At 35.7% G+C, this 16,593-nt stretch overlaps 2 protein-coding genes across 2 annotated transcripts; one reads left to right on the forward strand and one right to left on the reverse strand.

Moving 5' to 3' along the window:
• Positions 1-1,287: 1,287 nt before the first annotated feature.
• Positions 1,288-3,500, forward strand: LOC18039497 (laccase-11). Its single transcript, XM_006428711.2, has 6 exons — positions 1,288-1,395; positions 1,522-1,673; positions 1,756-2,000; positions 2,089-2,217; positions 2,310-3,233; positions 3,329-3,500. The coding sequence occupies exons 1-6, from the start codon at positions 1,288-1,290 to the stop codon at positions 3,457-3,459; spliced, it is 1,689 nt and encodes a 562-aa protein (XP_006428774.1). The 3' UTR covers positions 3,460-3,500.
• Positions 3,501-4,089: 589 nt separating this feature from the next.
• LOC18039343 (BTB/POZ domain-containing protein At5g03250) lies at positions 4,090-7,343 on the reverse strand. The gene is made up of 4 exons (XM_006428712.1): positions 7,285-7,343; positions 5,992-6,061; positions 4,692-5,894; positions 4,090-4,611 (listed from the first exon to the last, which is right to left on the reverse strand). The coding sequence occupies exons 1-4, from the start codon at positions 7,341-7,343 to the stop codon at positions 4,090-4,092; spliced, it is 1,854 nt and encodes a 617-aa protein (XP_006428775.1).
• Positions 7,344-16,593: the final 9,250 nt, after the last annotated feature.

Raw genomic sequence — 16,593 nt, forward strand, 5'->3', positions numbered from 1 at the left:
ACGAATGGGGTATCGACAGGTGTAATGAAGGCTGCATGCTAATGATGTAAGAGAAAGAGTTGTAAAAAGAATGTAATTGAAGTGACGTTGAAAGTTGAAGCATGGGAGAGGGAAGAAACGGAAACCGCTTTTATAAACTGATTCAACTTAATCATCCATGTCTAAACGCATTCATTTTAATTACTTTAAAGTTGCCATTACCTCCTGGAATATAGCAGTTTTCAGCAAAAGCTTTATGTTTCTGTGCATAAAACACTTGCAATTTTCAGCAATAGATTGCTCAACTCTGACAATGAAAAGTGCTTTTGAAATCGTTCTTCCACCAGCCTATGGCTCTAAGCCTTAGGCTTGGAATTGGTCTAGAAGTAGTCCTCGTAGCGTCCCATTGCTTGAATCTTGACAAGTATGTTGCGCCCCACAATTTGACCCATGAGAACCCCATTACAGTTTGCAAATGGGCTTTTGATGGCGTCATCAAGCCCAGTCCCAGCATATGGAGACTCCTGGGCTTAATGTAGCAAGCTCTGTTGTCAAACTCTAAGACTGGTGTTAGCTGCCATTGGACTGGCAGGCTAGTTGTAGGTTGGTTCTTTCAATAACGTTCAAGACTTTGGTTCCCATCTTCACCGAGAGATTCTTTTCTCTTTCTACAAAAATATAGAATAAAGTAAAGATTTTTTTTTTTTTAATGCTGTTAGTGGGAGTAGATTTCTGAAATAGTACTAGTCGATTTCTAATTATAACCAAAAAAAAAAAAAAAGACTGTTCTTAGTTAACGTCTATTGTTAAACTGTGCTGCATGGATCAGTTAATGTTCATTCCGTAGCTTTTTTTATTTGACTGAAGTGAAGAATATCAGTCTCTTTCCCTCACCAACATACTTAAAACCCCAAAGGCAAACCAGAGCTAAGCAAGATGTTCCTGCAAAGCAACTTTTTGAGTTACCACTTTAAAAACATATTATAAAATGAACATGGTCATAATACTATCACCTTTCAAGGTACTCTATAATATTAATATCTTAATGTATATATGTTGTTAACAGATAGTACATGGATGTCTCAACTTCTTTTAACAGTTGCTTCCAAGCTTTGTTTAGCCCTCCCAGTTTGCTTTACCAAATGAAACTATGCTGCCAACTCTGAACTAACAACCCATTAACCTACCTTCCAATTTTTCGATCACTATAAGTACCACTCATTTCTTCTTCTTTTGCATTCACTTAACACTTTCAGCAAAAGTCCAATCCTAAACAGGTACCATTTTTTTAACTAACACAAGCAGAAAATGGCAATACAGCACCCTCGCCACTTGGTTTTGCTCTTGACAATCTTTTGCTTTCTGGGGTTCCTTTCGTTTCCAGCTGATGCAGCAGTAAAGAAGTATCAGTTTGATGTATGTATTAATGTGTTAAATTGCATTTTTCCTCATTGGTTTTCTTCATGATCAATATAACTATAGCTACTTAATCAGTTTCTTGGTTTAAACGTTTTTTTTTTCTTGTTTTGGGGTGATGATCAGGTTCAAGTCAACAATGTGAGCAGGTTATGCAATTCCAAACCAATTGTTACTGTCAATGGAATGTTTCCAGGACCTACTATCTATATTAGAGAAGGAGATCGAGTTCTCATCAATGTCACAAACGATGCACAATATAACATGTCTATCCATTGGTATGCATCAATTATGCAATCACAAGTCTTGCATGCATTACTAAACACTGAGCAAGGCTGCCGGTCTTCCTTTTGAATATAGGCATGGCTTGAAGCAATATCGCAATGGTTGGGCTGATGGACCAGCGTATATAACACAGTGCCCCATCAAGACTGGAAACAGTTATACTTACGATTTCAACGTCACAGGACAACGAGGAACGTTGTGGTGGCATGCTCATATTTTGTGGCTCAGGGCAACAGTTTATGGAGCTGTTGTTATAATGCCAAAAGAAGGAACGTCGTTTCCATTTCCTCAACCTTATCAAGAAACTAATATAATCCTAGGTCGGTAATAAACCTTGGTTACTTTAGGACTTAAAAGTTTTAAAGGCAATAAAGATTATCACGCAAAGTTCTTATCATATATATGCAGGGGAATGGTGGAATTCTGACGTTGAAACAATTGTAAACCAAGGTAATAAGTTGGGCTTGCCACCACAAACCTCAGATGCTCATACTATCAATGGCAAATCAGGGCCACTCTTCCCTTGCTCTGAGAAACGTAAATCACCTTAAACTTCAAACTAAAGCTTTACTGAGAGAAGAGTTCTGCATATCATTCTTCAATCTAGCTTTTTCCATTTCTCTTTTTAGATACTTTTGCCATGGAGGTTGAGTCCGGAAAAACATACCTTCTAAGGATTGTCAATGCTGCACTCAATGATGAGCTCTTCTTTGCCATTGCCGGTCATAACATGACTGTTGTAGAGATTGATGCAGTCTACACCAAACCTTTTACAACTCAGGCTATTCTAATTGCTCCAGGTCAAACTACAAATGTTCTTGTGAAAGCTGACCAATCCCCAAGCCGATACTTCATGGCTGCCAGGCCTTTCATGGATGCGCCAATTCCTGTAGACAACAAAACTGTCACAGCCATTCTGCAGTATAAAGGCATCCCGAACACAGTTCTACCAACCTTGCCCAGTCTGCCTGCTCCCAGTGACACCAACTTTGCATTGAACTACAGCAGTAACCTTAGGAGTTTAAACACCCCACAATATCCTGCAAATGTCCCTCTTCGTGTTGATCGACATCTTTTCTACACAATTGGTCTAGGACAAAACCCATGTCCCTCTTGCCAAAATGGTACACAGCTCACTGCTTCACTGAACAACATAACCTTTGTGATGCCAAAAATTGGACTCTTGCAGGCTCATTATTTCAACATCTCGGGAGTTTTCAGAACTGACTTCCCCGACCGCCCTCCTGTTCCGTTCAACTATACGGGTGCACCACTCACAGCCAACCTTGGCACTTCACTCGGAACAAGGCTCAGTAAAGTAGCTTTCAATTCCACTATTGAACTAGTGTTGCAGGATACCAATCTGCTCACAGTTGAGTCACACCCATTTCATCTTCATGGTTACAATTTCTTTGTTGTGGGAAGTGGGATTGGCAACTTTGATCCCAAGAAAGACCCGGCCAAGTTCAATTTAGTTGATCCTCCTGAAAGAAATACAGTTGGAGTTCCGACTGGAGGATGGACTGCTATAAGATTCAGAGCTGATAATCCAGGTTACTTTCATCTTTAAAAAAAACAATGCCATTCGCAAATTGATTTACACATGTAGGTTTATGAAACTAATACCAAGTGCATGATATATTTGTAGGCGTTTGGTTTATGCATTGTCACCTGGAACTGCACACCATGTGGGGATTAAAAATGGCTTTTGTTGTTGAGAATGGGAAGTCCCCAGATCAATCCATTGTACCGCCGCCCAAGGACCTTCCACCCTGCTAAATTTGGTGGCAAATGATATACTTCCGGGACCTGAATAGATCTTCAAGCTATCACCCAGTTTTCATTTTTTACTTTTAATTTACATATTTATTGATGTTCTGCAGAACTTGCAGATGATTCTTTTGGAAGGGAATTTCCCTTACTTCTAAATGCTCTGCCTCATGAGGTTGTTCCTTGAGTTACAAGAAACTTCAGTATGTAATAAAGTGTTCAATCAAGATATCTTTGGTGTTTATTCTGCGATTCTATCCATGAATTTAGGAGAAAAACTTTATTCATTGTGGTTTTATCAGAACTTCCAGAAAAATCTAAGAAAAACTTTATTTATTGTGGTTTTCCAGAAAAATCTAAGCATAAGCCTTCAAGAAGCAGCGATTGTTATTGAACTGAAAGCCTCGGAATGACTAAAAAAATGCCTGTCCAAAGACACTTGAAATTTGGGGACATAATTACTTTCATGAACATTCAATAGAAATGGCTCATATGTTAGAAGAATGCATCATCCTTTGCATTTGAAAGTTATTGAGAAAAATTAACTAATGAATATTAGAGTCTAAATTCTATGATATACATACAGTAAATTGACAATCATCTTAACTAACTGTTACCCAGTTAGTTGAGTTTAAGAACTTAATGAACCACCTCAGCATTATTGTGATTTTGTTTTCCATTCCCAGAAAATGCTTGTTCCTTTAAACTGCAGCGCTTTGATTCTTTTGGATTGCAAAGCTGAGACTTTTGTTTAGAAACTAATCTTTTGGCAAACGTCTTCCAACTTTTCTTTGTCATCACAATCTTTTGAAGCGCTTCTTTCATGCTGAAATACTCCTTTTCAAGCTCTGACACACGCTCCTTCATGCCGCCATCACCCTTAACTCGGTCTTGCACAGGGACCATTTGACGAGACCCATCAATTTTGGGGAGTCCAAGGTTTCCGCTAGGATTTCGCGAGCTCTCAACATTGTCAACGAAGAACCAGCTGGAGATTGAAGTACGGAGGCGAAGCTGCTCGAAGAATAGCACTTGGACAATTACACGGAGTGGTAGCCTCTCATTCTGAGCTGCATGACTACTGGCATCCAACGAAAGCTTCTGGCAGTCCATCAGTCTGCAGAGTTGCTCCTTCTCACAATCTGTCATCCAAGGATGTGCCTGAAATGTTGAAATGCAGATTATAAAATCAAAAAGAGGCTTTGTTATTTGGACTTAACACACATTCAAAGTTACATTACCTTCAAGTAAATATCAATTGCATGGTATATTCCATCATCATTTGGCCTAGCATAATCAGGGATTACTGAAGCAAGAGTCTCGAATTTCAGGGGCTTCAAATTAACATCCGGTGCCACTTCCGCAAGATACCCATCCATCAAAGTAGCCACCATTGTCATAGGTGTAAGTGAACCAGATCCACTTAACGGTTGACCCTCTTCAATTATGCAATGAGAAGAATGTAGGTTTATGGACATGAAATGATCTAGAATCCTCTGGACACAATCAATATCATAAAGGGTGTCAATGTAGCCCATATTAGGAATGAGAAGATCTACAAGAGAAGCTTGGTCCAACTGGGCTCCCACCCTCTTCTCCAAATTCTCTTTACAGGATGGACTTGCATGTAAGACCATTGCAGCACGAAGCAACTTGAGCAAAAGGTGGGTGGATGTGACTTCCCTTTTATTAGGAAGTAAGTCAACAATCTCTTCAAGTAAAGCCCTCTGTTCAGCCTCGGACAGGGAGGAAATACTTGCCCCTGGATTGGCATAATTCGTACCGCTACTGAAGCTCGATTGCCTATTCATCAAGGGGATATATCTGTTTGCGTAACACATAAGAGATGCAGCGATTTTCTCAGGCTTCATGCTTCTTGACTCAAGAGCAAAAATAAATAGTTTATAAAGAGGAAAGCTAAGCGATGACACATCCCCGAACCACCAATCATCTCCTGTGGATTTTGGCTTAGTAGCAGTTGATATTCCATTCCATATGCTGATTTTCTGCGTATTGTTGCATTCAGACGCAGGCCAATTGAATAAATTTGGGTCTGCGCAAGCTTTCATTGCCAATGAATCAATGCACCTTGAGACTACATGAAGGTCTTGGGCATAGGGGAGAACTTGTTGACAAGTTTCGAGAGCTTTGATTGCATCCGCCCAGTCGCTGAAGACATCATTGAGGAAGGCCTCCGTTTGAGTTATGAGATTTCCTTCTCCATAGTCATCGGTCATGTGGAGGTACTCCGCTGCACATCTAAGACCGACTGCATTCAAAGCGGTGAGCTCTATTTTGACACCATAGCAAAATTTTATTACGAGCTCAAATGATTTGGCACCACCAGGTATGCCATCGAGTTTTAAGACACAAACTGATCTGTCCCCGCTGCAGAACTCTTCAATAAGCTTCTCCAGAAGCCCACTTTTCGAGAGCAATGGAAACTACATCATGTACCAAAAAAAAAAAAACCATTAAATCAGAAATTAAAAAAAAAAGAGAGAAAAAGAAATTAATACAAAACAATTATATTAATTGCACCTTGTGGAGATGGAAAGACATCTCCCCAACTTCAATGGTTACATCACTTGGAAGTCCACTTGTACAAAGCCTGAAAGCAAAAGCAAACATTAATAAGATTCATGGCGTTACTGAACAATCCTTCTTAACAAGCACAATTAGGGATGATAAAAATTTCCACGGGTACAAGTATCTTCAGGGATTTTCTCTATTCGGGGAGGGTACGAGAATAATTCTATACCCGAATTTTTATTCGAGAAAAAGATGGAAAAATTGTTGTACCCAATTTTTTATTCTGGAAAGGGACGAGGATGAGGTGGACTTTCCATCCCCTCCCCATTCCTCTATTTTAATTTTAATTTTAATTTTTTTAAAATTACTAGTAAATAAATAATAAAATTTGAATTATATTATAAAATTATAAATATTGGTAAAAATAACAAATATCAAAATATTTATATTAAACTTTTAGGTCTAATTAACTAATTAAAGTAATAAATTTTTATTTAGGACATCAAAAAGGTCGGGTAAATTCTATTAGCTCAAAAATTTTATTTTTGTTTTAGTTTTATTTTATTAAAAATAGTAATTAAGTATCTACATTTATTTCATTTATTTTATTGTCGATATAAAAGTAAATTCTTTTTCTTTTTATTGTAGGATTATGAAGATTGACAAATATAATTATTTTGATAATTTGTATTTTGTATGTGACTTTTGTAATGGATAAATGTTAATGTAAGATATATTTCAAACTTTACTTTTATTTGAATTTTTTATTTTAATATAATTAACTCAAAATCGAAAAAAAAAATGTATTCGTTATTCGGGATCGAGGACTCTCGGGGGATCCCTTGTTATTATTCGGGGAGGGAATGCGAATTCTCTCAAGTAATTTTAACGGAAACAGAAAGGAAACAAGAACATATACAAAATATCAGGAATAGGTACGAAAAAATTAATCCCCTCCCTTCCCCTACCCATTGCCATCCCTAAGCACAATTTTCATGCTTCGACTCTATTCAAATAAACAGAACAACTCAATAACAACGGTCAACTTATATGCCAAAAGCCAAAAGCCAAACGTGTCGGGTAGAAATCATTGAACTGCGAACTAATTTCTTGGTCAATAAAAAAATACAAGTGGTGCAATGATATTTAGACAGAAAAATATGTAACTCCATAACAATAGCTGTAAATCAGACCTGTTTTAATTTTTGTCAGCATTCTGTCAGTATTCAGTTTAGCATTTTTTATCAAAAAAAAAAATGAACATATCATACACACATTGCCACGATAAAAATTAAGCATTACCAACTGTGGCCTTCACGATGAAATGCTTCGGATTTAGTTCCCAACTGCATAAGTGCCATGAATTTAGTGTAAAAGTGAAATGGGCAACAAAAAGTGAATAAAAGAAAAAAAAATGTAGAAATATAGCGGAGGAGAAATACTTGTCAATGTTAGGGGTTAGAGAAAGAGAGAGAAGTGAAGTGTAGCGAGTCTAAAGCAAGATCTGAAGGAGGAGAGAAAAGAGCCAATTCTAAAGGGGTACTTGATTAATTGTGGATTTGTTCAACTTGACTACTGTGAGTCATCACCTTCACTTTCTCTCACGCTTCGGATCATTCGCTTATGTCTGCTTATTTACGGATAAATTTTAGAATACATATTAACATACCATTTCAATCATACAACAAACAAATAATGCTATGACATAAATGTATTTATTTTGAAAAATCATAATATAAATAGCTATATTAAATTAAATTATACATGTCATATATGCATTAGTTGGTTGTATTACCTCTTATGTATTTTAGAATTCCTCTTAATTATGTGTGATGTCGAAGAGAAAAATGATCATGCAAATCCACGAAGCATAGAGCATGAGAGCATGAAAAAGAATTAATTAAAGTGGAGCATGGAGCATGAACACATGAAATGGAGCATGAACTCATGAAATAGAATTAATTAAAGTCACCAAGAACCAAGAAAGTAAAAAATAAAAGGAAACATGGCCTGCAGGATACAAGGGAATTAAAGCGTAATATAATTCTAATTAATGTAGAAGTTTCAGAACCCACTTTGAGAAGGAGACAAAAATAGACTTCAAATGAAATTCTATTTAAGTAAGAAAAGTCGACCGAAATAAGAAATTAGTGAAGACTGAGGATACTAAACAATTGTATTAAAAATAGAGAGCTCTAGAGGTATAGAGGACAAGCGAAAAAAAAAATTAAAAGGCTAAGTAGCAAGAAAGAAAAATAACGTTGTAATCATTATTCAATAGTGGAATTTGCTCTCTTGACTCTCGTGGACGTAGGTCAAGTATTGAAACACATAAATCCTTCGTGTTTTATTCTTTATATGGTCCCCTTTATTCAATTTTGTCGGTTGACCAAAAATTAGCGTCAACAAATTGGCGTCATTTGTGGGGAGTATATAATTAATTGCAAACAAAAGCCACTCAACTCAAAATCATGAGCCAGCGAAGCCAGCGCAGCCATCGCAACCATGGGCTACCATGGGTCCCAAGTCCCCCAAGGAGGCAGCGTAGCAATATGGACCCGCAGCCACCAGTTGTGCAACAAGTGGCTGATTTGACACAAAACATGAATTTGGTGCTCCAGTGTATAAATGATCAAAGGAATCAAGGATCTACCCCGCTAGTAGAGGAGCAACAACATCATCACCAATATCATGATCAGCATGGTCATGAAAGGGAAAGATCTCAAGATGGCTCATGAGTTAGGAGCCATGCCAGTCATGCTAATTATGAAAAAGTCAATCTACGACAAGCATTGAACTTTAGAGACTTGCGGGAGAGATTGAATGAAAAACGCCAGTCTAAAATCCAAGCCAGATGGGGTGAAGGTGTTAAGTCTAGTGCTGACTCAGTGGGCTTGGGGGCAGAGTTAAGAAAGCTCAAGAAAAGAATAGATGATATTGAGAAAAACTCTGGTTGGACCATACATGGAGGAGATAGAACCTCCCTTTACTAAAGATATAGTGGATACACCTCTTCCTCCAAAGTTTAAGATGCCCTAGATAAAATTATCTGGAGGGGAAGGAGATCCAATAGAACATTTAGAGACTTACAGATCTTGGATGGAGCTGCAAGGAGCATTAGGAGCAGCCATGTGTAGGGCATTCTCGCTGACACTTACTGGAGCAGTATGAAAGTGGTACAAAAAGTTAAGACTGGGATCGATTTCCTCATTTTCCCAGCTAAGTCAGATATTTGTTAGTCAATTTGTTGGGGCCAGAGATCATCAGCTTCCACCAACTCATCTTCTGTCGATTAAGCAATGGTAAGATGAGTCGTTGAAAGATTACATTACTCGCTTCAACAAAGAAGTTGTAAGAGTAGAAAACTATAGTGATGCAGGGCCTTGACAACCATTATTGCCAGATTACAACCAAGAAAATTTCATTAGTCACTCGCAAAAAACCCATCAAGAACTTTCACGGAGTTGTTATCAAGAGCCTAAAAGTATTCTAACGTGGATGAGTTAACTAATGCAAAAAGGGGGGCTGATTCAGACTCACAAAGAGTGGGAGAAAATAGGAAGAGGAATGAGGAACAAATTGAAAACAAAGAAAAAAACAAGTAGACTAGAAAACAAGGGTCCAAGGATATCGCAGAGCAGGTTTCCAAGGTATACACTGCTTAATTTGCCTAGAGAGCAGGTGCTAATGCAAATTAGAAACTTAGATTTACTGCGAAAGCTCAAGGACATCAAGACAACGCCTAATCGAAGGGAAATAAGGAAATATTGCCAATACCATCGAGATCATGGTCGCAATACAGAAGATTATTTTGATCTCAAGAAAGAAATAGAATCATTGATCCAAAGAGGATATCTTAAAGAATTTGTAAGGAAAGATGGTGGAAGAATACACGACGAAGAGTCATCCCATGCTCTATAGAAAACAACACTATCTGCAACCGTGCGAGCAGAAGGCTAAGACATTGCAAGTTGCACACCCATAAGGACCGTATTCGGTGGACCCGCAGGTAGAAGAGATTCTAATAAGGCTCGAAAAGTTCATATTAGGAGGCCAGAAACACACTAGGAGTTTTCCTTGTAAATTTAGCTAGCAGACCTAAAAAAGAAGCCAAAGTAATAGATAACACCATCACATTTACAGAAAAAGAGGCAAGAGGAATACATCAGCCCCATGATGATGCCCTAGACATCTCTATAAATTTGGAAAATATGAAAGTCTACAGAGTTATGATAAACAATGGAAGATCGGTGGATATTCTGTATGCAGCAGCGTTTGGTAAAATGGAGATAAGAAGAGAAAAATTAAAACCAATACGCACACCCTTAATTGGTTTTAAGGGAGAATGTTTGATCCCTTTGGGTAGCATAGAGTTGCCGGTGATAATGGAGGAACCATCCCACCAAGTTACTAAGATGGTAAATTTCTTAGTAGTGGAACACCGTCGATTTACAATGTCATCTTGGGGAGACCCGCTTTAAACATGTTCCGAGCAGTAACTTCAACTTACCATTTGATGACAAAGTTTCTAACAGAAAGAGAAGTTGGAGTTTTGAGAGCTGATCAAGAGGAGTCTAGAAGATGCTACGCTACACTTTGAAAGGTAGGATAAATATACATGAAAACCTACAGATTATGCTTGACCTAAGGAAAGAAAAAGGTGAGCAAAAGGGTTCGTCGGTAGAAGAATTAGACATTGTCCAGCTGTAACAAAGAGATCAAAGTAAGTGCACCATAGTTGGAAAAATGTTGACTCCAGAACTACGTGCACAAATCAAAAGTTTCCTTAGAGCGACCTTTGACGTATTCACATGGTCCAATGAAGACATGCCTGGTATAAATAATGAAGTAATAACTCGTCGATTGAATGTCAATACGGCAAAAAATAGGGTCCTTTAATCTAGAAAGATATGAAGCAATTGCTAAGGAAGTTGATAAGCTGCTAAAAGCAAGATTAACTAGAGAAGTGCATTACCTTACCTGGCTAGCTAATGTAGTAATGGTTAAAAAACCAAATGGAAAGTGGAGGATTTGCATAGACTTTACTGACTTGAACAAAACGTGCTCCAAAGACAGCTTTCCTTTACCCAGAATCGACCAGCTAATTGATGCAACTACAAGGCATAAATTACTTATATTTATGGATGTGTACTTGGGTTACAACAAAATTTAAATGCATCATTCAGGTAAGGAGAAAACATCATTCATTACAAATAAAGGTTTATAATGTTCTAATGTAATGCCTTTTGGGTTGAAAAATGCTAGAGCAACCTATCAAAGGTTGGTCAACAAGATATTTGCTGGACAGATTGGAAGGAATATGGAAGTTTATGTAGATGACATACTTGTTAAAAATAAGAAAATGGAAGATCACGTCGCAGGCCTAGAGGAACCTTTCAAAATTCTGAAACATTTTAACACTGCAAGAAAACTGGCAATAGATGACAGGTACTTTATGACAGATTTTAGACAAAATGGCTCATGTCATAAAACTGTGAAGGACTTGTGATAGAATTACATGTATATCAAGGATTAATGTTGGATTCATGATAGAATTACTGTCCATGAAGAATTAACGATAGACTTATGATAAAATTATTTTCTATCATAAATGTACGATAGAATGGTGATAGAAATTATTTCTATCAAGAAATTTATGATAGAAATCTATGATTGACCATATTTGATTAAATTTTAAATTATTATATTTATTAAAAAATCAAAGTGTTGCATTTTACAGTAACTAAATATTAAAAAAGGAAAAACAAACGATGTGTTTAGATAGTGTTAGATTAAAACACCCAAAAATTTTCTAACTCCATTTACACACTTATCCTCACCACCTCACTGTCTTAAATTAAAAACCCTAGGTCAAACCCATACTTTATCAATCAAATTTCTAGTGTCGGCACTAAGCTTTAAGATACTATGGCTACCACCGAACACTCAACACTCAATATCAGTGCTGAAACCCCTACTACCACCACTATAAGCAGTTGCACGATTAGCCGTCACCACCAATTGAGCTCATCATAAGATTTCAAGAATTCGAGATCAAGCCCACCTGCCATAGTTATCATTCCGTTGTCGGAATAGTAGCTTAAACACCAAATGACGCTTGTTGTCATTGCTTTTTCACTAGCAATATGAATCACCAGCGATCAGGCACACCATCGTAATCACCAGACATCAGTGAACAAGCTCTAGCCAAACCCTAACTGGGCACTAACCCATACCCTATTGTTGCTTAAAATCGAAGGTATGAATTTCGGCTTTAGTTTCTATGGTTCAATTTTATGAAATTTTTGAAATTTTAATTAGCAAATATGATGCATTTTTCTCAATCTATTTTGAATAGGCAATCTTTGAATTGGATATAATATTGTGAGATTTTGTGCTAATTTATTCAATTATGAAAGGGAAGAGATTTGTACCAGTAATTGAGATGTTGAGGGTCAATAAACACTTGGAAATTCAACCAAAAGTACCAATAAGACATAGCCCCAACATGGATTAGTCCAATTATTTAACCTTTTTTGCCCACAATTCTTCATTTGTGTAACACTCCACTAAAATATTTATTTAAAAATGTTTAAAAAATGGTTGCTTTTAATATAAATACGAATTCTAAAAGTTTAACGCTACAAACAAAACATTTTTACATAAAGTAAAAGTCATACAGAGATTTCATAGTTTATTTCAAAACTTGATTATTACATAAAACTAAGATATTTATTTTTTATTAAAATAAAGCTGAGCCTATCATAAAATCTCAAGGTCTGTTATGCCCATATGTACTTCGTCTTGGCTAGGACTTGGCGCCAGCTTGCCCTACTTATCGTTACCTGCAAAGTAAGGACTTTATGAGCTAATGCCCAATAAGATAACACTTGGATGCATGTATAACTTATTATACATATTGATGATCATATTAAGCTTTTAAAAGAAACTTTGAAAATACAAAATAACTTCATTAGGGCCCTAAGTATGTTGCACTACAAGGTTGGCACTTTTACTCTTTAAACAATATGCCCTTGGGCCTTATTAGTTGATCTTTTGAGCGTTATGTATCGCCGTCCCCAAAAGATTTCATTTTACTTAGCTTTGAGGGCTTGCCCTCCTTAGAAATTTTGTCACCTGGTAGTACAACCACCTATTTTTCATAAATTCATTTTCTGAAAATATATTCTTCATAATGTAATCCATGATATGCATGTATCTAATGCAACTTATATCGTAACATTTGAAGTTCCTAGATGCATAACAGAATCAACACACAACACTATTTAAGAACACGATTCTTTAATACAGGCGACATAGCCGACCATAGCATAATTAAATATAAGTATCACAGATTAGGCGGCAGAGCCGACAATAACATAACTAAGTATCATAGATTAAGTGGTAGAGTCGACCATAACATAATTAAGTATCATAGCTTAGGCAGCAGAGCCGACCATAACGTAACTAAGTAACATAGATTAGGTGGTAGAGCCAACCATAATGTAATTAAGTATCATAGAGTAGGCGACATAGCCGACCATATAAGAATTTAGATTATAACTAATCACATCATAATAGCCATCACAACATAAAGGACTGGTTAAAACTGAAGTTAAGTATGAAAAGAATTTTATCCTTACATTGCTGTTGAAGTATTACTTACCTCTTGACCTTGACTTCTCTAGACCTTTCTAAATTAAGAATTTCTCTACACTTGATATTATGGCTTAGAATAGAAGAAAATGAAATTTGTAGGTTGGATTGAAAATGAAAGGGGGTAAGGGATACTTATAGGATTTCTTAAAGCTAATGAATGGCTAGGATTTTGCCACCATAAATCTTGATCAATGGTTGAGATTAAGCTTCATAAATAACTTACCAAATTTTAGAATTCTTAACTTTTTCTACAAACTTATCTTACATCATCACTTATGTCATTTCTTATGTCATTGCTTATATCATCATTTCTTAGAATTAAATATTTTATATTATTATTATTTTAATACTTAAGGGAGCTTGTTAGCTAAAAATAAATTCTATTATATTTAAGTGTAAAAATTGTACCTCACAATTTGCTTATTCTTCATGATGAAAGTATATGGAAAAAGAATACATGTGGGGTAAATTTGGGTAGCATAAATGCAAATGCATGTGGGTGTTGATTTATTTTTCTTGTTTAGGTTGATTTTAAGTTATTATATACATAATTTTAAGGTTCTTTCTCGATTTATGCCTCCATTTATATTTTTTTTTTAGCTTTGAAGGCTTGAACTATTTACTGCATCTAGATGTAATTTTTGGCAAAATCTTGAAGATAAGTTCTGGAATGAAATGAAATAATATCTAAGCAACCCAAGAGAGGGGGTGAACTGGGTTTCTAAAAATTATGGAATATCAAATTGAATCTAGAAGCAAATCTTAAAACAAATTAAAGCAATAATAAATAAATCAATCAAAATATAAAAAGAAAAGGGAAGAGAGATTCAAACACAGAGATTTTTACGTGGTTCGGCCAACCTCGCCTACGTCCACGCCTCCAAGCACACTGGTTTTGAGGATTCCACTAGTTAACCCTTCAAGGCTTTAAGAACACTTACATTGACTTCTAAGGTGAATCAACCTTTACACCAAGAGATTATTCTCAATTTCTTAACCCAAGTGTATCACAACACTTACAATCACTTAAACAAATATTACAAATTTATTTTTCTCTCACACAAAATATATGATTACAAATCAATGCCCAAATGTGAGAATAAGTAGAATAAGAATGTGTTTTTAACTAAATGAAGATTGTATTCTTGATTATAAGCTCAAGGATAACGTTGTGATTAATCTTTGTTTGAATTTAAATGAGCTTATTCATGGTTGGAGCTGAAATATAGCCAGTGTTGACTTTCTGACGAAATCGGATCGTCGTTAACCATTAACGGTTAACTGTTTTGATTGGTCCAAGTGACCGTTGAGCTAAAATTCAAATAAACGGTTGACCGTTTGCCACTATCGGTTTGCCATTAATTTCCAGAGACCTGCAAAACAAATTTCTACTATCTGTTCTTGCTAAACGGTTAAAGGTTAGCATAGAATGACATTCTGGAAATTATCGGTTAGCCGTTTGACATTAACGGTTTGCTGGTTAATTCCAATAGAACGTAAAATAGAATGGGCTTATCCGTTTGTCTTCATCGGTTCAAGGTTAGCACCTATTTCCATTCTAAAAATTATCGGTTCACTGTTTTGATATAAACGGTTAGTCGTTTAATTCCAGTAACCTTCCCTGCACACTTGTGTTGCTCGTTTTTACTAGCCGGTTCAAGTTTAAGAAAATACTCATCTCTGGAATTTATCGGTTAACCGTTTCAATGTTAACGGTTCACCGTTTATTTCCAGAAACACAGTTTTAATCATCATTTTGCAGAATATATTTTCCTAGTTTAAAGTTTAATGGTTTCTCATATTTTAAGAAAATATTTTAGGACTTTTTAATGAAATATTTATTAAACAGAAAACTCAAACATTTTAATCAAAATTATTCAAAGTTTCTTATCATCAAAATCATTATAAAGAACATATACAAGTTAACATGAAATAGTGATATTTGGCAGAGTTATGCCTAGCAAGTGTTTGATAGAATGCCTGAAAGGATAAAAACTGTTATAGGCTTTTATTTATGAGAGGTTCTACCTTTAAATGCAACTAAGGGACTTGAAAATTGCAAGGAACCCATTTAACATACATCATCTTTTTTTTTTTTTTTTTTGCAGTGGTCTTAACTTGTGTACAGACTTAATGAGCTTGGATAATGAATGTCCCTTTTACAGTGAACTCAATGACACCAAAATAGAACCCATTTATTTTATCCCATCCATATAGTACAGTAGATGTCTCATTTTTGTATGTGTAAGAAGTGGCAATTCTTTTGTTTGACATGCAAGAAAATTGAAACACCATCTTATAAAAAACTCTATATCTATGAGAGCATTTTGCTTCAGTGAAAGAAATTGTGAGCCTTGCTTTTACATTCGCTTTTGAAGGTTTATTATGTAAGAAAAAGTTATCTTTTCCTTTTTAATTTTCTTTTAAGGTTTGATTTAATTTTTTAAACTTGTTCTACATTTTTTTCATATTCTTTTCTTTCTTCTATTGTGTTTTTTTATTAAGCTTAAAACTTTGTTTGGAGGCTAGAAGCTTCGAGAGTAATGAAAAAAAGGGCAAAAGGGAAAAAAGGCTTTTACTTTTTAGGCAAATGTTCTTGGTACATGTGTTTATCTTTTTATTTATTTACTTTAAAATTTGAGCTTTGAGGTTCTTTGCATGTTTTCTTAAGCATGTTAAAGAAACATTGTTGTAGGGATAAAAAGCCGAAAGTCAAAGAGTGTGTTTGGTTTCCTTTGTTTTCTCTATACTTTTTTAATAATGGGTTTGGAACACAGACATTTTAATGTGGTGACAAATTAATAAAACCTTTAATTTATTGTTCTATTGTTGGGTTAAATTAATGAAAGATCTAGGTTATTGTTTTTAAGGGGATTGAAAATTTGCATTTTTGAATAATAATTGTCCCTTTCAATGCATGGGAAAATTCCTGGATTTTCTAACTTTAATTAT

The sequence above is a fragment of the Citrus clementina genome, unplaced genomic scaffold (assembly GCF_000493195.1).
Source record: "Citrus clementina cultivar Clemenules unplaced genomic scaffold, Citrus_clementina_v1.0 scaffold_6, whole genome shotgun sequence".
NCBI lineage: Eukaryota > Viridiplantae > Streptophyta > Magnoliopsida > Sapindales > Rutaceae > Citrus > Citrus x clementina.

Bases quoted from the DNA above. Each gene is read 5' to 3' on its own strand.
- LOC18039497 (XM_006428711.2), top strand. From the start codon at position 1,288: ATGGCAATACAGCACCCTCGCCACTTGGTTTTGCTCTTGACAATCTTT. The intron at 1,396-1,521 runs GTATGTATTAAT...GGTGATGATCAG, and splicing joins TAAAGAAGTATCAGTTTGAT to GTTCAAGTCAACAATGTGAG. The intron at 1,674-1,755 runs GTATGCATCAAT...TTTTGAATATAG, and splicing joins TATAACATGTCTATCCATTG to GCATGGCTTGAAGCAATATC.
- LOC18039343 (XM_006428712.1), bottom strand. From the start codon at position 7,343: ATGGCACTTATGCAGTTGGGAACTAAATCCGAAGCATTTCATCGTGAA. The intron at 6,062-7,284 runs GTAATGCTTAAT...TTTTGCTTTCAG, and splicing joins CATCGTGAAGGCCACAGTTG to GCTTTGTACAAGTGGACTTC. The intron at 5,895-5,991 runs GTGCAATTAATA...TACATGATGTAG, and splicing joins TGTCTTTCCATCTCCACAAG to TTTCCATTGCTCTCGAAAAG.